Source organism: Thalassophryne amazonica, chromosome 12 (genome assembly GCF_902500255.1).
Source record: "Thalassophryne amazonica chromosome 12, fThaAma1.1, whole genome shotgun sequence".
Lineage (NCBI taxonomy): Eukaryota > Metazoa > Chordata > Actinopteri > Batrachoidiformes > Batrachoididae > Thalassophryne > Thalassophryne amazonica.
The window spans coordinates 8,699,935-8,726,563 of NC_047114.1; the positions used below are offsets into that span (position 1 = coordinate 8,699,935).

Below are 26,629 nucleotides of genomic sequence, written 5' to 3' on the forward strand. Positions count from 1 at the left end.
GAATGGCCGAAGCAGTGCGTCAGCCCTTTGAGTCTGGTCTGCTTGAGGTTTCTTCCTCAATATCATTAGAGGGAGTTTTTCCATACCACTGACACCCGTGTGCTTGCTCTAGGGGTTGGTAAGGTTAGAACTTACTTGTGTGAAGTGTTTTGAGGCAGCTTTGTTGTGAATCGGTGCTCTATAAACAAAACAAATTGAAATTAAATTGAAACAAAGGGAGTAAAAGGGGCAAATGTGGCCCACAGACCCCACATTGGTCACCAATAGTCTAAAACAAATTGCTCAAGCTTAGCAGTTGCTTTCAGCAAGGGAGTTTCAATAACCACTTATAAATGTGAAACCCAATATTTTATAGTTAAAGATAAATGTTTTGTGTGCTATGATTCCTTAAAATTCACACTGAAACAAACAAACAAACAAACAAAAAAAATCAAATAGATGTCCTTTCGTAGCATTATCTGCCAAGCTTAAAATTAACTATTAAATGAAGTATAAATGGTTTTTTTTTTAAAAAGGAATCCATTCAACACCGTAAGCATCCCCTCAGCTATGAAGAGTGAGATGTTGTTGTTTTTTCCTATCTCGGGTGCAGCAAGGGAGCTCCGAGTGTAGGAGCTCCTAGTGTGCTTTGATAGAGAGTTGCGACATGAGTAGTCGGAAAAAATCGGTCACGAGACTCTTGGTGCCATCTTGGGTTCAAAATAGCGTTCACTGTTAATCTATCTGCATGTAAATCTGGCTATTTATTTATTTATTGACTGAAAATTCCGGGTTTCTGTGCATTTGGAGGCACAAATAGGCACAGCAAGTGTTTTGAGATGTAGATTCCCTTCAGACCTGAACATAAGAAAAAAATTGGGAAAATAAAGTCAACTGTGTGGGATGGAAGCGACTTCATCGTCAAAGTTTTGAGGTAAATTTATTGTTCAGAAACTCACCCAAATTGTCGTTGTATAAACCATATATTTGCAGTCACCAGAAGAAAATCCCAAAGTTTTTGTATTGTTTTCCATGTAATAACCATCATATATCACTGATTTTATACAAAGGATTTCTCCCTCACATCAGATAAAATGTCCTGTTCGATCGCAATGTATTTTCTTTAACCTCCTCGCATGTGGGACCAGAGTCATTTCCATGATTAGAAGCCCAACTGTTTATTTTTCACCGGCTGCAGGCTGTGATTTGACACTTTACTGCTTTCAATCCTTCATCTGCCATCATATTATAATAGTATTTACAGTGCGCACGCTGATTACAAACGGATCAGAAAAGTCGCAACTTTACAGCACAAAGTCAATAAAAGAGGAAAATGTTCAGCTTACCTTTGATTTGGAGGTGACGATTGCAGAAAGAAAAGATTGAGGGTCAAATTAGTCCAGAACAAAGCATAATCCAGAGACGGAGAACTTGAAACTGTCACGCATGTCATTGTGTATGACACGGAGTTACAGAGCTGCACTACATAAACCAGGCTTTAAATTCATTAAGTAAATCATCATAAATTGTACATGTATGTAAATTTCACATCTTAACTATTTTTATATTAATTTTGATAGTACCTGTACCTGGATGTGTTGCTGCATGTGGTTAAATGATTTAAAAAAAATGTTGAAAACATTAAAGGTTAAACATTAAAGGTTCATTCATTTGTTCGGCGCAGTTGGAACCAAAATGGCGCCGTGCTCTGAGTTCTGAGTTGACGCCACTCTCTCTATCCAGGCACACTAGGAGCTCCCGCCCCTCCTCCTTCTTCGTCGCGCTCTTAGCTGACCATCCCGATTGGTCGAAACGCAATGTTGGCGCACGCGGATCCGCTCGTGATCGGTGGGGGTGGGTGTGGCTGACAGAGAAAAGCGCGAGCTGATTGGCTACTTCTCACGGACCACGGATCAAAACAAATATGGAGGAGCGGCTGATGATTTGCACACGACATCACAAACAAAGTCGCCTGCGACTGAAAGCGCGTGTTGGATTAAAACATATCTATGAAATTTTAATGTTACGGTCAACCCAAACAACCTCATATGTCTTTAAATTTAATGTTATATACGTTTTCAGAAATATCTAATAGTTTTATTCCATGTTAAATTTAAAATGCTTTGAGTTGAAGTTGCACTTTTGTGGAAATTAGAATGCATACTGTCACAGTAAAATGGAAATATTTTTTAGAAAGCGAGCTGTAATGTTACAAGAATGTACAAGTTATGTGTCGTAATCATCAATTTCTATTTACTGTTTTGAGACAAAATTTTCAATTTCCAATTTATTTTCATTCATATAGCGCCAAATCACAACAGAGTTGCCTCGAGGCGCTTCACACAGGTAAAGTCTAACCTTACCAACCCCCAGAGCAACAGTGGTAAGGAAAAACTCCCTCTGAGGAAGAAACCTCAAGCAGACCAGACTCAAAGGGGTGACCCTCTGCTTGGGCCATGCTACAAAACATAAATTACAGAACAACTCACAAAACGAATACACAGGAAAAGCTGTTGGTGCACAGGACAAGAGGGTCTCCAGCACAAATACCACACTCATCTCTGGATGGAGCTGCACCTTAAACAGAGAGAAAAAGCACCTTGGGGCAACTGTTTGTTGTGATTTGGCGCTATATAAGAAAAAAGTTGATTGATTGATTGATTGATTGAAAAAACAGAATCAGGCATCAGAAAGACAAGAAATACAGTATAATTTGCCAGCATTAAACAACAAGAAAAACAGAAGAAATACTAAGGTGATCGCCGGCCACTAGCCCTGAGCTTCACTAAAAGACCCAGAATTTAGGTAAAGTTGAGGTCGTGGCACACTCCGCTTACTAAAAAAAATAATTAAAAGAGTAAAACAAAACTATACCAGTATGCTAGCCATACGAAAGGGAAAATAAGGGCGTCTTAAGTCTGGACTTGAAAGTCTCCACAGAATCTGACTGTTTTATTAATGCAGGGAGATCATTCCACAGAACAGGGGCACAATAAAAGAAAGCTCTATGACCTGCAGACTTCTTATTCACCCTAGGGACACAAAGTAGTCCTGCACCCTGAGAACGCAAAGGCCGGGCCGGTACATAAGGTTTAATTAGGTCAGCCTGGTAGGGAGGTGCCAGTCGGTGAACAATTTTATACATTAGTAGCAGAACCTTAAAATCTGATCTCACCGGGACAGGAAGCCAGTGAAGGGATGCCATAATGGGTGTGATGTGGTCAAACTTTCTGCTTCATGTCAAAGGTCTGGCTGCAGCATTTTGAACCAGTTAGGGGAGGGTTAGGGTTAACCCTAACCCTAACCCTAACCAGTTGGAGACCCCTAATGCTGGACTGCGGTAAACCAGAAAATAGAACATTGCAGTAGTCCAATCTAGAAGAAATAAACGCATGGATCAGAGTCTCAGCATCAGCCATAGACAGGATGGGACGAATCTTTGGTATATTTCGCAGGTGGAAGAAAGCAGTCCTCGTAATATCTCTAATGTGGAGGTCAAAGGACAACGTAGGATCAAAAATTAACAAAACAGACAAACTTTTATCAGAATTCTCTCCCTCTCTCTCTCTGTAATAATAATAATAATAATAATGATCATTATCAGGGAAAATTATGCGAATGTTTCAAAGATAATACTAGATAGCTATCTTGATGCATGATGTAAATGTAAACACTGAAACATTAAATAATTTATTTGGACGGTAGGGGGCGATGTCCAGAAACTCTCGTTGTAGTTTTCCGCCTCTTCCGGTTCTGTCTTTTCGTCGCGTCGCCGCTTGTGGACCGCAACGTGTCCGGACAAGATGGCACTTTATAATTTTAAGAAGATTATGGTGGTTCCCACCGCTAAAGTAAGTACTGGCCTCAGTTTGTATAAATGTATTTAACGGTTGTTGCTGTTGTATCCACTCCCTGGTGTCCAGTAGAAGTGAAACGTGATGGAGTTTGGAGTAAAACGCGTGCTGTGGCTGATTTAAAGAGAAAAAAACTGAAAGATTTAATTCTACGTTTCTGACTGATCGTCCTGAAAACCGCCTTGAAACGCGCTTTATCTGCGATTGAAGCCTGTTTTCCTTCAGTCAGTTAACTGTCAGTAACGAAGGTCGACGCTGTTCTTGTACCAAACTCGATAAGACAATCAGCATTTTTAACCATTGAGCAGAAATTCAACCAAAACGTCGTGGTCATTAAGTTTTTTTGTTGTTGTTTTTAAATCGATCCGTTTAAACATTGTGAAGTTTTTAGCAACCTGAATAAAGTTTTAAAAGTAGTATTTCGTTTGATCACTGTGGTGTTCATGGTGAATTAGTAGTTCTGATTGATTTGATAATGTCATCAATAGAAAAATAGACATTTAAGTGTTTTGTTCTAACACGTTTAGTTTATTATACAAATTTTATAATATTTATTTCTTTTGTGTATATACATATATATATATATATATATGCTTGTAAATTGATTTACATTTATATATATATTCTAATCCAAATTAATCGATTGTGAAAGTAATCATGACTTGCATCTCCAATCTGATACTAAAACAACTTGTTTCTGAAAGGATCAGTTGAGGAACATAAAATTGTTCAGGGTGCAGGTTTTATTGAACATCTTGAGTCTCAAGTCCTGTAGGATTGTTGTCTGGCTGTTAAGGAGTCATGTTAATCTTTTTTATGACTTACGCTAGATGCCCACTATTAATGTGGCCCAAAAACATTAAAAGTTGCACAACTGTAGTTTTTGAGTATTTTACTCGTACACACATAATAATGTTTTGTTTTTTTTTTGGGCGGGGCGGGGTATTTATTTTCAGCCTTCTTGAAACTTCTGAAATCTTCACATTTCTTTTGCTAAAAAAAAAAAATCTCTTTCTGTCTACAGGATTTCATTGACATCACATTATCTAAAACACAAAGAAAGACACCCACAGTGATACACAAGCATTACCAGATCCACCGCATCCGACACTTTTACATGCGCAAAGTCAAGTTCACGCAGCAGAACTACCACGACCGGCTCACACAGATCCTCGCCGACTTCCCCAAACTGGATGTAAGTTAACTTGCTTTGAAAAGTCAAAATGTTGATAACTGCCTGTCTATTTTGGGGAGTTTTGGGAGCTGTAAATTTCTCAAACACTGCATGTTTAACTGCCTTTTGTTTATTACATTACAAAAACAATTTAAATGAACAATTGAGCCACAGTAACATAGGTCACAAATTAACCAAAAAACATTCAGACACACACACCTGCTAGACAAGACAAAGAATCTGTATTCCACAGTTAACTTTGCAGTTAGACCGTGGTTCTCACCCATGCTAAACCATGGGGTGGTGGTCCGTGCAGATCACAGATCAACTATGATCCGTTACATCACTCGTAGATTCAGAGTTTGTCAAAGAACTCCCTTTTGATCCAAGTTTCTTTTTGTAATTTTGACTTGTTCTGTGCGAATGTTTTATTTTGTGTTTTCCAGGACATCCATCCTTTCTATGCTGATCTGATGAACGTGTTGTATGACAAAGATCATTATAAGTTGGCTTTGGGGCAAATAAACATTGCCAAGAATTTGATAGATAAGTACGTTTGAATGAAATCAGATGAATGCGTATCATCTAGCAGCTTTAAAATCAAGTGAGATACATCAGTATTTTTTGTGTTTGTCTCCAGTGTTGCAAAGGACTATGTGCGCCTGATGAAGTATGGCGATTCTCTGTACCGCTGTAAACAGTTGAAGAGAGCGGCTCTGGGTCGTATGTGCACCATCATGAAAAGACAGAAGTCCAGCTTGGAGTATCTGGAACAAGGTAGGGAACAGATTTAATGCCCCTTTTGGTTTTGCTGAGTTAAATGAAGCTGATGTGGGCGGTAAAGTTACAAACCTGAACAAGGGTCTCTTCCTGTGGGAGGCATAAACTGATGTCCTGAAAGTTGTAGACCTGTGCTCGTATTGGCTTTGTGTGAAACGGTTACTTTAGATGCTGGACATGTCTGGGGTTGTTGGAGGTTATGGCTGCAACAAACGATTATTTGGATCATCGATGAATCTGATGGGGTTTCGACACGATTAATCGGATTAGCGGGGAGTTTTTTAAAATTGTGCCAGGGAAACAATTTTTCTCTCCTTCCATCACTTTATTTAACAACAGAACATTATTTGAAAACTTAAAATACTTGAAAATCAACAAATTGTTAAATGTCCCTTGGCTGTTGAAATATAAAATAATAAAGACTAAAACAGTTTATAATAAAGAACAAAAATAATTATTTCAAATGGCATTGCTGTATCAAAGTGCTGAGTTGCCATAAAACAACATTGGAACATATAAATGTTATAAAATATATGGTGAAAAAAGAGGTATTTTGTTGCTGCAGATGAGCAATTAGCATAACCAGTTAACCATAAAACCTAAATCAAAAACTGTAGCCTGACTCATTATATGTGCAACATTCTCTGTATAACTTGTAAACTATGTGGTCATTTCACAATGACACATGTGACTCATGTCTCTTTCTCTAAAATTGTATTGTAGCATTATTAGTTATTATTACTATTATTGTTGCTATTATTATTTATATATAAATAAAAATACATTAAAAATATTGTAATTTGTAATACATTTGACTCTTTTTTACGACAACAAATGCTGAGCCATTAATTATTATACAGAAAACAAATGCACAAACATGCTGAAATGCCAGCAGCTTAATGCTAACTTTAACATTGAAAACGCCATAGACATGCTAACATGTTAGCATTGGCGTTAGCATAAAATACATCTATCAACTGTTTCAGAAGACCATAACAGGTCAGTTTAACATAAAAAAGGTAAATATTCCTCACAGACATCTGCTCTTTAAGGTTTTAGTGGGGAAAAATTAAGATAAAGCAAAATAAAACAAATTAAACCAACGAAGCAGCAGCTCGAAGCACTCCTTCACTGGTTCAAGATTCAAAGCAAAGCTTGGTTGATTATATGAAAGAAACAAAACATCTGCGGTAAAACAAAGTTATTTAGCAACTAATCGATGACTAAATTAGTTAACTATTTTAATAATCGATTTTATTCGATTAACTCGATTAGTTGTTTTAGCTCTATTGGAGGTAATAATCTCTTCATCACCTGTATGATGAAACACCGGATGCAGGTGTGTCTGAAGTTCCATATGGTTTGAAATGAGCTTGTTTTCTTCATTTCCAAAGCCAATGTCTGGTACTCACTGGGATACTGGATAGTAAACAAAAGCACACGCTCCCCTGTTAATGACCTTTTTATCAACAGTGCGTCAACATCTTTCCCGTCTGCCGACTATTGACCCCAACACGAGGACTCTGCTTCTCTGCGGGTACCCAAATGTCGGCAAATCCAGTTTCATCAACAAGGTGAGCGGCTCTACATGAGATAAATTTTAGATTTATGCTTCAGTAATGTAATAACTGAATGGCTGTTGGCCATTGTATTGTTAAAAAAAAAACAGTTATTCACGTTTGTAAAAATGATGAAAAGTGACTTCTGTTTTCAGGTCACCAGAGCCGATGTCGATGTGCAGCCGTACGCCTTCACCACTAAATCTCTATTTGTGGGTCACATGGACTACAGATATCTCCGCTGGCAGGTAATGCGCTGCTGCAGCTGCTTCTGACTTTAACAAAAAGAAGAAAAAATGACCCTCTGCAGTTTGATCCTACTTGAGGTGTCAACTCCTCTCACACTTTCAGATGGAATTTCATGTCACCTGGTACAAACCCTTGTTATAGGGTGGTCGTGTGCATATTGTACAAGATTGACACATTTTGGCTTGGCAGAGTTATGGCCCTTTAACAAACCTAGATGCTGCCAGTTTCAAGTTGGTGTCTGTGTTCTGAAATCAACTCCTCACGTATTTCAGATGAATTTTGTAAAAATTGGTACAAGCCCTTGAAATGTTGTTAGAATGTAGGAAGCACTTGTACCAAAGCAGCATTTGCGGACGGGGGATATTGTGCTCTCAGAACATGCTTGTTTTTTTGTTTTTTCTGTATCCATCTGCCAGCAGTAACCAGAATAAGAAAACTTAATTGATCCAGAAGGAAATTGCTTATGTTCCAACTGCACAAATAACAGGGTTGTGAAAACTCTGCGGATCCACGAAATTCCGTGGATTTCTTCATGGGAGGGGGGGTGTTAGTGTTTAACTCTATAATTATGATCGTCACTGAGTTTTTAAAATGTCTATCGCAAAGTGTGTGTGTGTTTTTTTTTTTTACGACATCGTGCAAGTTTTATCAGACCGCGGCAGTCCGAGGACACTGATCTGTGTGTTATAGATACAAATCAGTGTCCTCGGATCCGCAGCGTTTTGAGGAGAAAAAAGCCTGGCTGTTGCAACAGTTGTCGTAAAGTGAGACTGGTTGGTTGCTGCAGCGACACTGTGCGTCTCCTGCACGAAGCTAAAGCTAAACGTAGCATGTGGACATCGCAAACATTTAGAGCTCTAAAAGATTCCTGGCCAGAATATTTTAGGCTAAGTTAGGAGCCTTTGAGAGGACTTTGAATTGCTTTGCGGATACGGGCCCTGATATTTACATTTCTTATATGTTTAACTCTCTAAAGTTATTTTCACACAAATACATAACATAACGGTTATAGAAATGGTTAAACTGTGATTCTTTTGTGTGAACCAGTGGACTTTTGCACATTATGCTTATGTGTATTAATTACACACTGCTGTAGCATTGTGACCTACACATTTAACCACGTGGTGATGTTGACTGTGTGAGCAGGTGGTGGACACTCCTGGGATCCTGGACCACCCTCTGGAGGAGAGGAACACCATCGAGATGCAGGCCATCACGGCTCTAGCTCACCTGCGTGCTGCGGTTCTTTACGTTATGGACATATCAGAGCAGTGTGGCCACGCCCTGCAGGAGCAGCTGGAGCTCTTCAACAACATCCGACCCCTGTTTGCCAATAAGGTCAGACCAACCTGGCTGTGAACAGCTGATCTGCTCGGCAGTTGTGTCGTGGGATAAATGAGACTTAAAAAAAAACCTGACTATCTTTTGTATTACTACTTGTGTTTTTTCCACCCTGCAGCCTCTGATTGTTGTGGCCAACAAATGTGATGTAAAGAAGATCAGTGAACTGTCTGATGAAAACCAGGTGGGTGATTTTAAGGTTTGGACTTAGGAATGTTTGATACAAAAGACTACAGCATGAATAAAACACAAATAGTCCTAATATCAGGGATGAAAAATTTCAGTTTTTTGGTGGATTTCTGCTTTTTTGGAAGTTTCCTGTGTAATTTTTGTGATCAGTAATCAGTAGGAAGTGCAGGAAGCATTCAGTGCTGAATTTAGTGTTTTTATATCAGGCAGCTTGGGCAGCTAAAGGGCCCTCAACATTTTTGAGCCGTGAGCACACTCCTCATTCTCTTAATTGTTCCCTGATAAACCTTAAAGAGCATATATCTGTGAGTAATACTTACCTTTTCATGTTAAGCCGACCTGTTATTGTCTTCTGAAACAGTTGATAGATGTATTTTATTACTTAAAAACGTGAACGATGCTAATGCATTAGCATGTCTATGGCATTTTCAGTGTTAAAGTTAGCGTTAAAGTCAAATGCATTACATATTGTAATATTCATTTCTTTCTATTTATGCATTGTAATCATAACATAATAAAAAGTGAAACAACAACAGACGATATAAAGTTTGTTCAACAAGGTGTGGGAAGAAGTCTAAATATCGAGTCTAAATTTACCCTTCGCTGCTTTCTTAAAAGTACTATTGTGAACAATTATAATAATAACAATAATAACTAGGACTGCAAGCAGTCATATACGGGCCCTCGTTCCGCGCGACCGCCTACCCAGGCCAGTGGGTGCCCTTGTGACCACATGTGGGCATGTGCATGCAGGGGTAACCACTCATCACACAGTTAAATTTTAAACAAATCACACAATGCATCAAGGAGTTATGACATGTTGATTGTTCATCTACTAGGGTGCGCTCAGTGTACAAACAGAGGGGCTGGGTGTGTTCAGGGGCCAACCGTCATCATACATGTGAAGTTTCAAGTCAATCAGGCAAAGCATGGAGGAGTTATCATGACTTGATGTTCTATGGCAAAGGGTCAGAATGGCGGCACCATAGCGGCCACACCCTTCAACATAGAGAAAAGCTTTCGATAACTTTTGTTCAGTATCATCTTTGGATGCTGTCAAAGAAATTTGAAGTGCATTGGACAAAATCCCTGGGAGGAGTTTGTTCAAATACAACATGTGGAAATCACGCCAAAATGAGAAGAAAATTCAAAATGGCTGATTTCCTGTTTGGAGTAGACTCATGGTGCAAGAGACTTTTTTTGTACATCTATGAAAGTCACACGTGTACCAATTTTCATCTCCCTACTCCAAAAAAACTCCTATGTGGAGGGGTTTTTGAAAGATTCAAGGGGGCGCTATTGAGGCATTTTGCCCCGCCCATGGGCGACGCCCCTATGAATTGTAAGAGGTTGTCATGCTCGACCTGTGTATCAATTTTCATGATGATGTGACAAAATTAAAGCCGTCAAAATGAAGAACGTAATTTCATGGCGAATGGGCAATATTCGGCACGCCGCCACACAGACGCCGTTACTCGTAACTTCACGGCGTTCATCGCCTATGTTCACCAATTTGTTCTGCATGTTTTAGAAGTGGAATGAAGTTGATTGGGTTAAGTATGTGACATCAGGACCTCTTAAAGTAAAAATAGGACATTTCTTGCCACCACCGGGGGGCGCTATGGCGCATGTAGGAACTTAAGATATGTAGACGTTCAGGGCGGAGCCCTCATCATGTCCAGCAAGTTTGAAGGATCTATGATGATGTATGCGGGCGTGACATCCGTTCGAAGTGAAATGGCGTGCTCCGAAAAAGCTCGCCAAAGTTTGATGACTCCTAGCAGCCACGGCTTTTGACTTAATTAGAATCTTTTGATAACTTTTGATCACCATTGTGTTGTGATGATTTTGACCAAATTTGAAGACGATCGGATAAAATCCCTGGTACGAGTTCGTTCAAATGTAAGTAGTGGAAATGGCCAAAAACGGAAAAAATTTGCTCAAAATCGAAACTTAAAATCAAAATGGCCGACTTCCTGTCGATATTTCACCATGACAGTAAGAGACCTTTTCGTGCGTCCTGGCATGGTAAATATGTGTACCGAATTTTGTGAGGCTACGACGAAAAAAACCCAATGCGGAGGGGTTTTTGAAAATTTCTAGGGGGCGCTATTTCGCGATTTTTCTGCGACCATGTGCGACGCCCCCAAAATATCGAATTTCGGATCCGGCCGGACGTCTTTGGAAAGTTTGGTGAGTTTTTGAGCATGGGAAGAGGCCGAAATTTCGATTTCAAGAGTGAGAATAATAATAATAATAATAAATAATAATAATAAACAGCGCAATTACAATAGGGTCCTCGTAGGACGTTGCCTACTCGGGCCCTAATAATAACAGTAACAGCAATAATAATGATGATAATGGTAGATTACATTACAAAAAAGACAAAGACAAAAAGAACCTGATAAAACACAATAGAAAAGATAAAACCAACTAACAATGATAAATAAATATAGAAATACATAACGGTTTCCTGTGATCACCTAGTGAGTCTCGCACCCCCACTTCATCCCTGTATCCTGTGAAAACACATTCTTTATATTTAAACTGCTGAATGTTTAGACGTTGCTTTAACTCCTCACCCACACGGTTCCACAGTCTCACCCCACAAAATGAAATGCAGAATCTTTTCTTGTTTGTACGGATTTTATTAATTTTAAAGTTGTTTTTCCCTCTTAATTGATATCTCTCCTTTTGATCACTGAACAATTTCTATATGTTTTTTGCTAAAATGTTACTTTTTGATTTGTACAAGATGTGTGCTGTTTGGAATTTTACTACGTCTGTTAATTTTAGTATTTTTGACTTTAAGAAGAGTGAGTATGGTTTTGATAGCTGACATTACGAATGACCCGTATTGCCCTTTTTTGAAGAATAGTTAGTGATTTTATTTAACTCATGTAGTTATTGCCCCGGATCTCTACACAGTAATAACAGTACAGGATGTGGAATGATTTGTGATCCAGAACATGTTTCCGTTTAACACTGAAATGCTTCTTGATCATTTGGTTTTTATATATTTGATGTGTAGTTTCCAGCTGATTTTATAGTCCTAGTAAAGCCCCTTTCACACTGGCATATTTGTAGAGCTGCGTATTGAGGCATATCGTCTACGCCGAGTTTAGCAGCTCTACGTTGTTTTTGCTCCCTACGCAGCAGTATGTTGAGGGCTACTCGCATAGGACGAAAGAAATTAAACGTGTTTAGTTTTCTTCGGCGTAGAGCGCTGGACACATAAAATACGCCGTTTTAAGCAGTAGCTGTAGCTTTCGCTAAATTTTGTATCGGTTTATCGTTATAAAAGTTAACTTTTCAGTTAATGATAGAGAAGCTTGAATCTTCAACTGGACTAGGTTGCTTGACGTGAGGACGTTTCGCTTCAAATCGCAGAAGCTTCCTCAGTTTTCAGTTTTCTTTCTTTCTAACTTTCTTTTGTTTCTCAGTTTTCTTCCTCAGTTTTCAGTTAATGGATTAGCAGTTATCAAAGCTAACTTCTTGGTTAGCTGTGCCCACCACTGGAAGCGGGTTTGCCAAAGTCTAGATGATCAAGTAACGTATGAAAAAGAAACGTCCATCCAGCTTCTCCACCTGCTTACTGTTTTCAGGGGTCATGGGGAGGCTGGAGCCAATCCCAGCAGTCATACAGCATGAAGCGGGGTACACCCTGGACAGGATGTCAGTCCATTAAAGGGCCACGGATAGGCAGACAAACACATTAGAACATTAAAACAGTGTATAATAATACATTTAAAAAAGAAGTGCTGTCCAGTGTAGCAGTGTCACCCACTGGGAGCTACACAGGAGAGATCTGGAACATTTCAAAAGTACACTTAGACACAACATAGACCTCAGACAGTTAAAGTTCATGCCATGCGATATTGTGACCAATCTTTGTTTGAGGATAGATCCCAAGTCAGGAAAGGCAAACATGTTTGGAGATGTCAGTATAAAGAGACTGGAAAACTCCAGAATAACTGAGTGGAGCTAGAAGTTTGATTAAACACTGGTGGAGCTTACAGGCTGGCATTTGGCTCTGTTACAGTACTCCTGATTCATCTTTGTTTTAAACGTTTTGGGTTATTTGTTTATTTATTTTTCTGTTGTCAGAAAATCTTTGCTGCCCTTTCTGCCGAGGGAGTTCCTGTCATTGAGACCAGCACGCTGACCGAGGAAGGAGTCATGCAAGTTAAAACAGAAGTACGAAACCTGAGACGAAGCATTTATTTCATATTTCATACTTGGTAATGGTACCTGTGGCTACAGAGACAGTAAGGACTGCGGCAAGCTGACATTTGACTCCAGTAACCTTGACCTTCAACCCAACAATTGACCCCTGGCTGACTGGTGTGTTCCACATTTGGTCTAAATCAGAGTGAAAATCAAATTCACTGACTTTGACATTTGCCAAAACAAATGCTTTAAGGGCAGTTTCAGGGTCAACATACCACAATAGGTAGAAATCAGCAAAAGGAGCTGATAGGACTCTGCCACTAAACAGACAGGCAGCCGTGACCTTTGGCCAATCACACCTTACTGGGCAATTCTAGAACCCACCTCCACACTGTGTGTGCAGATGCATCTGATTATTGGCCGTTGTCTGATTACTAAGTTGTCATGTAAACAGCAAAATCCGATATGCTTTTCCCAGGGGTTTTCAAAGTGTGGGAGAGTGAGCTCCCCCTCAGATAACAAATGAATAGCTGCCCCCCCCCCCCCCCCCCCCAAACAACACACATACACACAATTTCAACATCTTTGTGTGTTTTTTATTCTTTTACACATGCTAAACACATTTTAAATATATTTATGTGTTTTTAAGGAACTGTCTATGCATTTACACATTTTCCAGCCTTTGTAAACATTTTAAACATACGAGGTCTGTTAGAAAAGTATCTGAACTTTTTCACGCCTGTCGATTGCGTCATTTGCTTATAAGCAGCCTTTGTGTGCGGACATGTGTAGTGCTCTCGGCGGATTTTCATTGCAAGGAAAATGGCGGAACAACTGGAGCAGCACTGCATCAAATTTTGCCAGAAACTGGGCGACAGCCAGGTGGAAACCATTTGGATGATTCAGACGGCTTTCGGTGACGATCCTATGGGCATCACACAGAGGAGCGGTATAACTGGTTTAAAGACGTCCGCACAACGGTGGAGAGCGAGCCACTCTCCGGGCGGCCATCAACATGCTGAAATGACCAGATCATTTCCAAAGTGTGGTGATGTGGGACCGTCGTGTGACTATCCGAGAAATTGCGGAAGAGGTGGACATCAACACTCTTTCAGCACATTCCATTGTGAAGATTTGGCCATGAAAAGAGTTGCAGTGAAATTCTTGTAGAGAAGAATTCTTCATTCTTCTGTACAAGAGTCAAGACAGATAGTTATCTGATTACTGACAGTTCTCTGATTTTCACAGTCATGTAAACGTGGCCATTGATTGATGCTGGGCTAATGTTGGTTATTTCTTTGTGTGACTGTTTTGGGTCTCAGTCATGTGACCGACTCCTCGCCCACCGTATCGACACCAAAATGAAGGGCAAGAAGGTCCATGACGTTCTCAACAGGCTCCATTTGGCCATGCCCACCAAGAGAGACGAGAAGGTAAAACTGTCCCAGTTCTACTTGATTTATACCTGACTGGAGGCCAAATTTAATGAGTGAAATGGAGACATGTCCAACATTCAGTGTCTGTGATTATGAAAATTTAATTTGAGATTTCACCTTCTTGCTGTCATTAAAAAGAAAGAAAGAAAATGTAGCTTACAAAAATCACAATGAAGATTTGAGTCTTGATCTAATGATTTTTTTTTCTCACTTCACTAAAAGACAGTGATGGGAGTTTTCTTGGAATTCCCCGAAATACGTGTTTTTAATTTCGTGGTGAGCATTTCTGGGTTATTATTATTATTTTTTCTGGCAGCGGCAGATTTAGCCTGTGGTGTGAATTCATATTTGTAAAATCATTTGGAAACATCTGATGAAGTGGATATTAAGTCTCATGTCCTGCAGCCTCATGTACAAAGACTTGTGTGGATTTTCTACTAAAAGCTGGCGTATGCCAAAATCCTGAATCACGCGTAAGCACAAATATATTAAGATGTATGAAAGTGTGCGTAGGCATGAATTCACACACTCTGTGTTTGTACATCCACTGAACGTGGAATTGAACATGGAACTGAATTCCTCCCTGGCTACGCCTTATTTAAATACGCAATTTCATATGAATAGGCCCTTGGAGCAGGAAGTCCCCACGACGTCACATCAGACAACATGAACACAGGAAAGAAATTATACTCCAGATGACTGGAAATGACGTGGAGACACGCAGGGACAGTTTATTCAGTGCGCTGTTAAAGGATTAATCATGAAACTGGAAAAATGTTTGTGGGAGCTATGGAGCGTGTGTGTGTGAGGTTGCACACACACACGCAGAACAGCGCGCGCACACTGACGTTAAAAAGGTGAGGGGCGCCTCCGCTGACAGTGTGACGTTCACAGTTTACACACGCGTTTATTGACAAATACTGAACACAGGAAGCCTGTGAAGAAGCTCTGCAGCTCACCATCAAGCACAAATAAAAAAAAGACATTAAAAATAATAATTAAAACATTTGAATGCGCACATCCCCAAATGTGCCCACGCTGGTTTTTGTTTGCAACAATAAACTATTTAAACTATTTAAACACAAGCCCCACCACCACCACCATCGTGCACTGTGCAGCCTCCACAAATGAATTGAACATTGATAGAATGAAAATGTTTCCTGTTAACAGAAACAAACTCATCATGTGACGGCGCCTTCATAGCAAAATGTGTGCAGTCAGTAGCTCCGATTACATTCGAGAAACCGTCTCTCGCTGCAAAATGCGCTGCAATGTTGGAATATATCTGATGCCATTTCGATGATTGCAGCTCGGCGCAAGGTTGACTGGCACATGCCTGACTGATCAGCCGGCTCATGCTGGAATTCCCCTGATGCCAGGACACCCAGCGTGGTCAGCACCTATGTGGGCACAGACAACCCCTGGCTCCTCACCCTACCTTTTGGAAAAAGCCTGCAGAGGAGGCTGGTGACAGCTACAAAGGGACATCTCATATCAGGAACTCCTGCAAGTCCCTTGACACTGTTTCACCACATGCAGCCATGAGGAAGCTGACATCTGACCCTTAGTGCATGTCTGACACGCAGGCATCGATGTGCTTGTCATAGCAGTGTCTGTCCTGCCCTCCCTTCAAAAGCGTGGTCTTCAAAAGATGTGGGTCTTCATCAGACAAATACCTACCACCAGATGGAAACCAGTTCATAACATAGTCTCTGAAGTTGGTCCACAGAAGACACTGGGAATTCTCTCTTCCATGTGTCTCTGGATGCAATGTTCAGACTCGTACATCGAATGTTGAAATTATGAATCGGTCGAGTAATTATTTTTTTCTAAAGTACTGTCCTGATAAATAACTATTATTTTATAATAAAAATGACCTGAAATCTCTCCCCCCACCCCCCAAGGAAAGGCCTCCGTTCATCCCAGAAGGAGCCAAGTTCCGTAAGAAAGCGATGGAGGTGGATGCACCCAAACGTAAACTGGTGTGTTGGTTTTATTTCTTGATTTATTTTATTTATTTCATTAAAATGAGTGTGAAGCTAATAAGCTCTGTGTGGCTGTGGGGTCAAATGTCTTACTGCTCGTTTTCACAGGAGCGGGATCTGGAGGTGGAGTTGGGTGATGACTACGTTCTCGACTTGCAGAGTAAACACACACACACACACACCTTTATTTTCATGTTACAGCTGAATTTCTAATACTGCGTTCACATGTTGACTGTAAGCAGCAGACCGTAAATCGGATGTTGCGTTATTTACAAAGACGGGATGGAGGAAAATTATGCTCCCTGCTGGCTATGATTCCGGTAGCTGTTCTCTGTCAAAAGCTGAAACTTAAATTTTTACCATCTGCTGCAGTGACAAGAACAAAGCAGATGTTGTTTTATCTTTAACAGGGAGAAAAGATTGGCAGCAAGAAATGGATTATTTTACTGCACAGTCACCAGAATGAGTTGTGTTTTATTAGAGGGAGGAATTAATCTCAAACCTCACAAAAAAGTGAACTTTTGAAGCTGCCATCAGAGCCCGGGCCTCCTGTTTTAATAACGCTGAAACTGTTCTTTCAATGACTTCATTTATTATCTATGTCATTAACATCTGAAAACCTCAGACAGTCTGCTGCTGCAGATGATCAGGAATTCTGCTAGAACCACTGGTATGACGGGTTTTCTGCTGTCAACATGGGAACGCAGTGTAACTCTGCTGGAGTCACCGTGCACACGGCTGATGACTCTCTAATCTTTGAAAGAATACTGGGACCTGATGAATGAAGACGAGAAGCACGATAAGATTCCTGAGGTGTGGGAGGGACACAATATTGCAGATTACATTGATCCAGCCATCATGAAGGTGAGACATCCATTGCCTCTGGCCATGTTGTTAAGAGGGTTTATTTATTTATTAAAGATTCAAGTGGTAGGTGATATAGGACCATCTCAGATTAGCCTGAAGTATTATTTTTATTAATTAATTAGTTTGTGGCAGGTCAATGGGTGGAGATAAAAATTTCAAAATATTTGGTCCTGAAGCCACAGGCAGTTTTTTTTTATCTTATTTGGGGGGGACCCTGTTTCTCTGGTCTTGAGTATGGTCAATATCTTGAGGGATGAAATTGAATTTCACACAAGAATTTAGCTTTTAGAATTGAAATATCTCACTATGCCAATATCTGCCAACTTCAATTTTATTTATTTATTAGTCCCACCATGGTAAAATTTGCGATGTTACAGTAGCAAGGGGGGTAGTTACAGAACAATTGTGCAACATATGCTCAATAAGTATGAAAAAACACGGAAGGCAAATACTGTGTAGGAATAACAATATATACAGTACACTATTTACAAGTAGAAAAAACAATTAAAATGAATGTTCAAGTAATATTTTACATGAGTGTATTATTGCACATGAGTGATTCAAGTATTGTTGCACAAGAATGTATTGAATTTGAGGCATTTCTGGGCTGCGCCCTCGACATCATACTGCGAAATCAATGTTATGACACCGTAAGTTAATGTGAGATCAGGAAGATGTGAGAGTCTAGGTGGCGCTCATGTCTGTCAAAATGTAAAAATCTGTCTTTTTGGGGATCATATATCTCAGTGCGCCCTCTTCTGATTTAAATGAAATATCTCATTAACAGGCAGCTCTGTGTGTCTGTCATATAAAAACTATAGTGGAGTTCAGATGGATTAACCCGCCTTTTTTTTTTTTTTTTTTTTTTTTGGTCATTTTTGCTCTTCTACCAAAAGGTGAAGTTTCATCGCCCACTAACAGAAATCCACCTGAACCGAAAAATGGGGGTGGGGCAGTGAATAGATGTTTTCTGGAGCTTTAGTCAGAAATGAAGAAATTAGATTTGGCTACACATTTGTTTGCTGGCTTGAGTTGTTTGTTTTAATGTTGTTTGCTTTCTGCCAAAGTCAATGTAACAGAACAAATGTTGAGAGTAACTAAACTCTTCCATCAGCACATTACCAGCCTTTACATGATGAGCACCGTCACCTGATGATGAGCAAGATGACAAAGAAGCTTTTTTTGTATTTAATTGTGTCAGTATTGAGGTGTTGATCTTCTTTCTCACAGAAACTGGAGCAGCTGGAGGAGGAGGAGGGGCTAAAGGAACGGGCCGGCGAGTACGACTCGGACGAGGAGAGCGAGGATGAGGAGATGCAGGAGATCCGCATGTTGGCCAAACAGATCCGTGAGAGGAAGCAGCTCATGATCATAGAGTCCAAAGAAAAGGACGTGCACGGGCCTCGCATGCCCAGGACAGCTGCCAAGGTGACAGAATGTGCTCACGTGCACGTCAGAACTTGAGTTTAAAATAAAGTATCAAATACAGAAGACTGTCGATTATGGACGAGAGAATTTTTATTTATTTTTTTAACAACAAAAAGAGAAGCCGAGTCTCCAATAAATGATGTAATTCCTAAGATTTTCCACAGTTATGACATAAAGCCTTAAATGGATGTAATGAATCATTGTAACATTCATCATCCCCTCCGAGTTAATGCATTAACTCAAAAACAATTAATGCTGTCATCTTGTAACTCGCCACATTAAGAGGCCGTGTTTTGGGGACAAACCTACTAACATCTGGTGAATTTTGATTAACCAAATCAATCTAAAAAGCAGCTTTGATTTGCCTATAGTAGCATGTCACAGACATGGATGGATGATGGAAATTAGGAGCAGATGCGCTTGTCATTTTTGTGGGGGGGGGGGCGGCAGTGCGCAACTACCCATCAGTCTGGATCAGTGTGTTGATGCCAACAGTCAGTGATACAGTCAGGGTAACGGATACAAAGTGAAAACATCGATCCATGTCACCATGACTTTTTATTGGAATTCCCACAGCATGTCTGTGTTACTGTGTCTGTCCGTACACACGTCCTGAACGTTCAGCCGAGCACCAGGCAGGTGGTGCCTGTATGGTTTTGCTTGAAATCTTTCACAGGCTTCTGAATTAAATTGAAAACGGCATCTTTTAGCTTTAGCTCGGGATTTTTGTCCTCAGTGAAACTGTATCTGTTAATGTTGCTTCAGATTTTTGTCCCCAGTAAAACTATGTCTGTTTATGTTGCTTCAGATTTTTGTCCCCAGTAAAACTACGTCTGTTTATGTTGCTTCAGATTTTTGTCCCCAGTAAAACTACGTCTGTTTATGTTGCTTCAGATTTTTGGCCCCAGTAAAACTACGTCTGTTTATGTTGCTTCAGATTTTTGGCCCCAGTAAAACTACGTCTGTTTATGTTGCTTCAGATTTTTGGCCCCAGTAAAACTACGTCTGTTTATGTTGCTTCAGATTTTTGGCCCCAGTAAAACTACGTCTGTTTATGTTGCTTCAGATTTTTGGCCCCAGTAAAACTACGTCTGTTTATGTTGCTTCAGATTTTTGGCCCCAGTAAAACTACGTCTGTTTATGTTGCTTCAGATTTTTGGCCCCAGTAAAACTACGTCTGTTTATGTTGCTTCAGATTTTTGGCCCCAGTAAAACTACGTCTGTTTATGTTGCTTCAGATTTTTGGCCCCAGTAAAACTACGTCTGTTTATGTTGCTTCAGATTTTTGGCCCCAGTAAAACTGCGTCTGTTTATGTTGCTTCAGATTTTTGGTTCCAGTAAAACTGCAGCATCTCTTAATGTTGCTTCAGATTTTTGGCCCCAGTAAAACTGCAGCATCTCTTAATGTTGCTTCAGATTTTTGGCCCCAGTAAAACTGCAGCATCTCTTAATGTTGCTTCAGATTTTTGGCCCCAGTAAAACTGCAGCATCTCTTAATGTTGCTTCAGATTTTTGGCCCCGGTAAAACTGCAGCATCTGTTAATGTTGCTTCAGATTTTTGGCCCCGGTAAAACTGCAGCATCTGTTAATGTTGCTTCAGATTTTTGGCCCCGGTAAAACTGCAGCATCTGTTAATGTTGCTTCAGATTTTTGGCCCCGGTAAAACTGCAGCATCTGTTAGTGTTGCTTCAGATTTTTGGCCCCGGTAAAACTGCAGCATCTGTTAGTGTTGCTTCAGATTTTTGGCCCCGGTAAAACTGCATCTGTTAGTGTTGCTTCAGATTTTTGGCCCCGGTAAAACTGCATCTGTTACTGTTGCTTCAGATTTTTGGCCCCGGTAAAACTGCATCTGTTACTGTTGCTTCAGATTTTTGGCCCCGGTAAAACTGCATCGGTTACTGTTGCTTCAGATTTTTGGCCCCGGTAAAACTGCATCGGTTACTGTTGCTTCAGATTTTTGGCCCCGGTAAAACTGCATCGGTTAGTGTTGCTTCAGATTTTTGGCCCCGGTAAAACTGCATCGGTTAGTGTTGCTTCAGATTTTTGGCCCCGGTAAAACTGCATCTGTTAATGTTGCTTCAGATTTTTGGCCCCGGTAAAACTGCATCTGTTAATGTTGCTTCAGATTTTTGGCCCCAGTAAAACTGCATCTGTTAGCGGTAGCTCAGAGTTAACAGAGCATTACAGAGCATTTTTTAATTACAGTATTTTAAGGGATGTTGTTGCTGTTTTTAAATACTGTGGGATACAGTGTTATTGTCTTACCACTCAACCCTAGTTGATGTTTCTGACGTTCAATAGGCCGTTGTTATTGTTTGGTGCCTGTGCACTGAGTACTCCGCAAGTTGCTCATGTCGAACATCGTGGGGAGCAGAGCCTGTTAACGCAGACATGCAGGCTCTGTGTAAATACACGGACGTAAGCTGCTTAAAGAAATGTGGACAAAGTCCTTTAAACATATCCCAGATGTGACAATCTCAACAATAAGACAGTGTTTAATAGAGAAAATTTGCGCTGTCAGTTGTGCACACTGTGTGCACATTTTTCTCATCATTCAATATTACAACAATAAAAAACAGCTTGTGTGAAACTACATTTAATGTCTTGATTGAAACGTGCTTCATACAAATGACAGCTGTGTTTGGGAGGAAAACTGGAAAAACGGTAGTGATTTGATGCTATATCAATCAATCAATCAATCAATTTTTTTATATAGCGCCAAATCACAACAAACAGTTGCCCCAAGGCGCTTTATATTGTAAGGCAAGGCCATACAATAATTATGTAAAACCCCAACGGTCAAAATGACCCCCTGTGAGCAAGCACTTGGCTACAGTGGGAAGGAAAAACTCCCTTTTAACAGGAAGAAACCTCCAGCAGAACCAGGCTCAGGGAGGGGCAGTCTTCTGCTGGGACTGGTTGGGGCTGAGGGAGAGAACCAGGAAAAAGACATGCTGTGGAGGGGAGCAGAGATCGATCACTAATGATTAAATGCAGAGTGGTGCATACAGAGCAAAAAGAGAAAGAAACAGTGCATCATGGGAACCCATATAAATGAAATAAATTGAAACTGAATTTAAAAAGTGTATAAAAAAAAAAAAAAACGTCTCCCACAGACAGACAGATGGCAGGAGGAGGAGGATAAAAACACAGCTTTTTATTCACTCATCAGACACATTCAACTGCACTGCTCCAGATGTCATGACATTAAAAAAATGCCAACTCAGTATTTTTCTGGAGTTTAGAAACCGTAAAAGGCAGACTACACAGGTGAACTTGACTGGACTTTGTCCCTGCGCTCAGAGGTCGTGGGGTCACTCAGCTTGTCCTCATCTGTCTCCAGAAGCTCTCAGACAACTTCTGAATTGTTCGTAAACCAAAGTGTCCGTATCAGAGGCCGTCGTCTTGGATCTGGAGGGCAGTAAAGTTCAGTTTGAGCATCATATTACTGTTCGAACCCGACAGACATTTTAATGTTTCTGGCAAAATTTATTTCCATTCAAAACAAATCCCTGCAAACAGGAATTAAGCCGTTAGAGCCTGTATTTTCATTATTTTTAATTAAAATAACTGGACATTTGCCTCATGTGAAGCAGATCTGCGCACACAGAGTAAATAAAGTCTTTTAATCTGACCTGTTATTGCCTCCTTTCTTCCGGATCCATCATTGGAAATTCTTTAATTTCCTTATTGTGGAAACTGTTTATGAATAAATGCAGCGTTTTTGAGGACATCCCTCAGTGTAATACGGTGGTCAGGGTGCTTTTTCCATCCTGCTGTTGCTTTTGTCACACCACTGACGAAAAGGGGGGGGAAAACATTTATTTGAAAAGCTGAAAAAGCTTTATTCGCGTCACAATGCTCCATTTATTCAGTGTTCACATTGATCTGACATTCAGTTTTCTGCTCGCAACGAAATTAACGATCCACCGAAAAAAAAAACATTTAAGCAGCTGAGCACTCTGCAGATGTTACCGGTCTGACTCATCGTGTATCCACGCTGTAGAGGGCGGCAGGTCCTCCTGAGCCGGCACGGAGACATGTTCCTTGGACATGTTTTGGACGAATATGCATTTAATGCTTTGCTCGCCAGCAGTATAGTTGGGAGTTCACGCTTATTTCCGCGACATTCACCTGCAGCTGCACATGTGCACTCAGAATGTAACAACGGTCTATTCCTTATACTTCAAAACTTTATTAAATCCATCCTCTTCCATTTCAGTGTTCCCATGTTATCTTACGTTCCTATCACGCCTTTGCTGATGTAGTTTTTATAAAGTCACATTGATTGATTAAACTTGAACCATATCTCATTGTTTTTTGATATTTGCAGATTGAAAGGAAAACGCTGGAGAAGGAGATGGGTGAACTCGGTCTGGATATGAACGAGAAGAACAATGTGAGTGTTTTCCTACCTGTAATCTATATTAATTCTTGATTTACTTTACAGTAAGAAAAGTACTGGATTTGTGAAACTTTATTAACTACTTATTCAGACAGCGACAGATTTAGCCAGCAAGTGAGGTAACCTAGCTGGGTAGGTACAGGGGTTAGGTTGGCTAATTGGCATAGAAGTTGCTCAAAAAGGATTTTGTGTGTTGAATTTTCTGAAAATACTATCTTCAAGCAGCCCCAGGCTGCAAGCATTTAATACATTCTAAATTGTAGAGAAGCACAGATACATTCTAAATTATTCAGGCAGATGCCCAGTGTAGCTGGTGTCGTACCTCAGTTACTGTGATGGATACACAGAACTATGTCGCCTTTCCGTTCCTGGATAAAAAGATGAGATTATGCCGTGGCCTGGCGTCTATCATCTACAGTTCCATAAATTGCTTCTTTTTTTTTTTACAAAGGTATGGACCAATTTCTACCAACTTACACATAATGTTGTCCGGCACTGCGGAATGCTACATGGTTGCTCGTATCAATCCACGTACTTATCATAGGACAGCAGTTTCAATGCAATCTCTGACAGCGGCAGGGAATTCTCGTGTTCAATGATTTATGCTAGCAGTTGTAACATTGATGTTACAGTGATGTGCTCCGCTGTTCTAGCACTGTAACTGATGCAGGATCCGCAACAACACGATAAGTCACCAGCTGTTAACGAACATTTAATAATGTCACACCCATTAAAACTTTGTCCAGACGTGTAGGAATGTTTGATGTAACATCTCGCCTAAAAGTATAAAATCTTGTGAACGTTTCATTTTTAAATGATGCAAAATCTCAACTTTTCTAATGATGGCAAATAAAACAGAGAAATTAAGAACATATTCAGATTTGTTGTGTTTTAATTGAAGGTTTGAAATGTGCAGGAACTGGAATAAAGATTTTATTTGTTTTATTTCCATGCCGTCCTTTTAGAGTCACTACGCACAACAGGCTCGGAGGTCTCGCAGTGTCGCTCTGAAACGCAAACGCGAGGCATCAGCGACACCCACCTCCAGGACCCGCAGCCAGAGTGCCTCCCGTACACCACGAGACCAGTCAGGATTACGTGATGCAAAGGTACGCCACGTTAGCATCAAGTACACTTTTTAAAAATATGAATAATGACAAAAATCTAGTGTTATTACTGGCACTGTCACTGTTGGAGAAAGATAAAGATATTTGTTTTGGGATCGAGATGGTGTGAATTTAATTGGTTTTACAAATGCTGGCCTTGCCCACACTTTTGGAACCACTGCTTTAGAATATTTTGTTGTTATAACCACTAACATAAATAAAGTCCAATATATCTTAAAACAAGTTAAGTTGCCCGTAAGGGCAGGGACACAACTGTGACGTGATTTTTGGCTGTCAGTCTCTTATTTTCACCAAAGGTTAACTTCTCAAAAGAATAAACAATCGAGACCTTTCTGTACATTTGATCAGTTTTTGTCATCTCCTAGTGGCTGATTCGACCACTTCAGGGCTTCTGTACTTTTCCTACTTGAAACCCAAGATTCAGTTAAAAAAACATTTTTTATAAATGTTAGAAATGTATGATTTTGTGGCAGGCAGGCAGAGGTTTAACTTCCCAGTATTCATGTAAACAATTTTGATTTTAAGAGTTTTAAAAGTTCTTGAGTTTTTGACAGACAGAGGGACAGCAATTTCTCTTGATGAGGCACAACTTAGTTGTGAATATTAAAAATGAGTTTGGCTGCAGCACCATCTACAGGACAGATTGTCAAATTTAAGAGACTGAAATTATTTGGTGTTTAAATTAATCAAAATTGTAATTATGTGCAAACATTTATGAACAAAGTCTGCATGTTTAAAGTGTGTGTGTGTGTGTGTGTGTGCGTGCGTGCATGTGGTATGCATGCGTGTGTGTCTGCGTGCGTGCATCTATGTATTTTTATTTATTCATTTTTGTTGAAGAACTGGCTGCATTAAGTCTGCACAATACCTTTTGACTCTATTTGATTTAAAGTCTCTTGTCGTGCTGTTTTCTTTCATTTTTCAGATGGTAAAGCGGGCAAAGAAGATTATGAAGAATTCCCAGAAGGACATGAACCGCCAGGGCAGGAAGGGGGAATCGGACCGGCACATCTTTGACCTGAAACCCAAACACCTGCTGTCCGGGAAGAGAAAGATGGGCTCCACCAGTCGCAGATAAAAACCTCAATGGGAGGCTTCAGATTCACATCCTTTTTACTCAAAATATGATGTGGAAAAAAATCCATCTTGCAGTCTGTTTCTAAAGAAACAAAACCTTCCTTAAATGCAACAGCATTTTTTTTTCTAAAGTTGTTATTGTGTTTGTTCAGCAGGGAATTGGACTCTGATTGAACAGTTTTTCCTCTGGTGGTATTTCCTACATTAGCATTGATCACGCTCCCTCAGATGATGCCGTTTCTTTGTGTTAAAGTGATTATGATGCTTCCTTAACAACACCTCTTGATTAACAAGAGAACCAAATAAATATAATCTAAGTGCCATCTGATTGTCATCAGTTTACACTAAAACAAATTAGTTGTGGTGGTTTTACAATCAGGCTTTGTGTTTATGACAAATGACCTGTTTACACACTTGATTTACACAATCTTTCATTTTTTAAAATGTGTGTAATCATTAATGGAGCAAGTCATTTAATTTTTTGTAAACTCATTTTTGCAAAACGGTACAGGAATGCAGAACAACTGATACAAACACAGCAATAAATGCACAAAACAAAGTAAAATGGGAAAAGTTACCAAAAAAGAAAAATGGGTAACAGGAAAAATTCTGAGTGCAACGCTTACCGTGTTTTATTTTAACAGGTTTCCATTTGGGCAGGACATGGCCTGATTAGATTTTTTGTGAGCTCACTGCCTAAATTTGCCTATTAACGAGGGTGAATAGACATTTATTTATAAGATCGCTACCTTCTAGGTGACAGACTGGTGTCCTGTCCTGGGTGTACCCCGCCACACGCTCTGACTGCTGGAATAGGCTCCAGCCCCATGCAAACCTTAATTGGACAAACCAGTTGAAGATGTGTGTGTGTGTGTGTGTGTGTGTGTGTGTGTGTGTGTGTGTGTGTGTGTGTGTGTGTGTGTGTGTGTGTGTGTGTGTGCACCTACCTTCTAGGTAGTAGATGAATTGATTTCATTTAAATATACATAAGAATGAGGATAATTTCATT

The 26,629-nt window shown here is 40.0% G+C and overlaps 1 protein-coding gene across 1 annotated transcript; it reads left to right on the forward strand.

Annotated features, from left to right (window-relative positions):
• Positions 1 to 3,718: 3,718 nt before the first annotated feature.
• Positions 3,719 to 25,940, forward strand: gtpbp4 (GTP binding protein 4). The gene is made up of 17 exons (XM_034183186.1): positions 3,719 to 3,830; positions 4,858 to 5,028; positions 5,454 to 5,557; positions 5,648 to 5,784; positions 7,261 to 7,361; positions 7,502 to 7,594; positions 8,742 to 8,933; positions 9,055 to 9,120; positions 13,233 to 13,322; positions 14,618 to 14,728; positions 16,636 to 16,713; positions 16,825 to 16,876; positions 17,480 to 17,580; positions 18,814 to 19,011; positions 23,345 to 23,410; positions 24,382 to 24,525; positions 25,469 to 25,940. The coding sequence occupies exons 1-17, from the start codon at positions 3,783 to 3,785 to the stop codon at positions 25,619 to 25,621; spliced, it is 1,905 nt and encodes a 634-aa protein (XP_034039077.1). The 5' UTR covers positions 3,719 to 3,782; the 3' UTR covers positions 25,622 to 25,940.
• Positions 25,941 to 26,629: the final 689 nt, after the last annotated feature.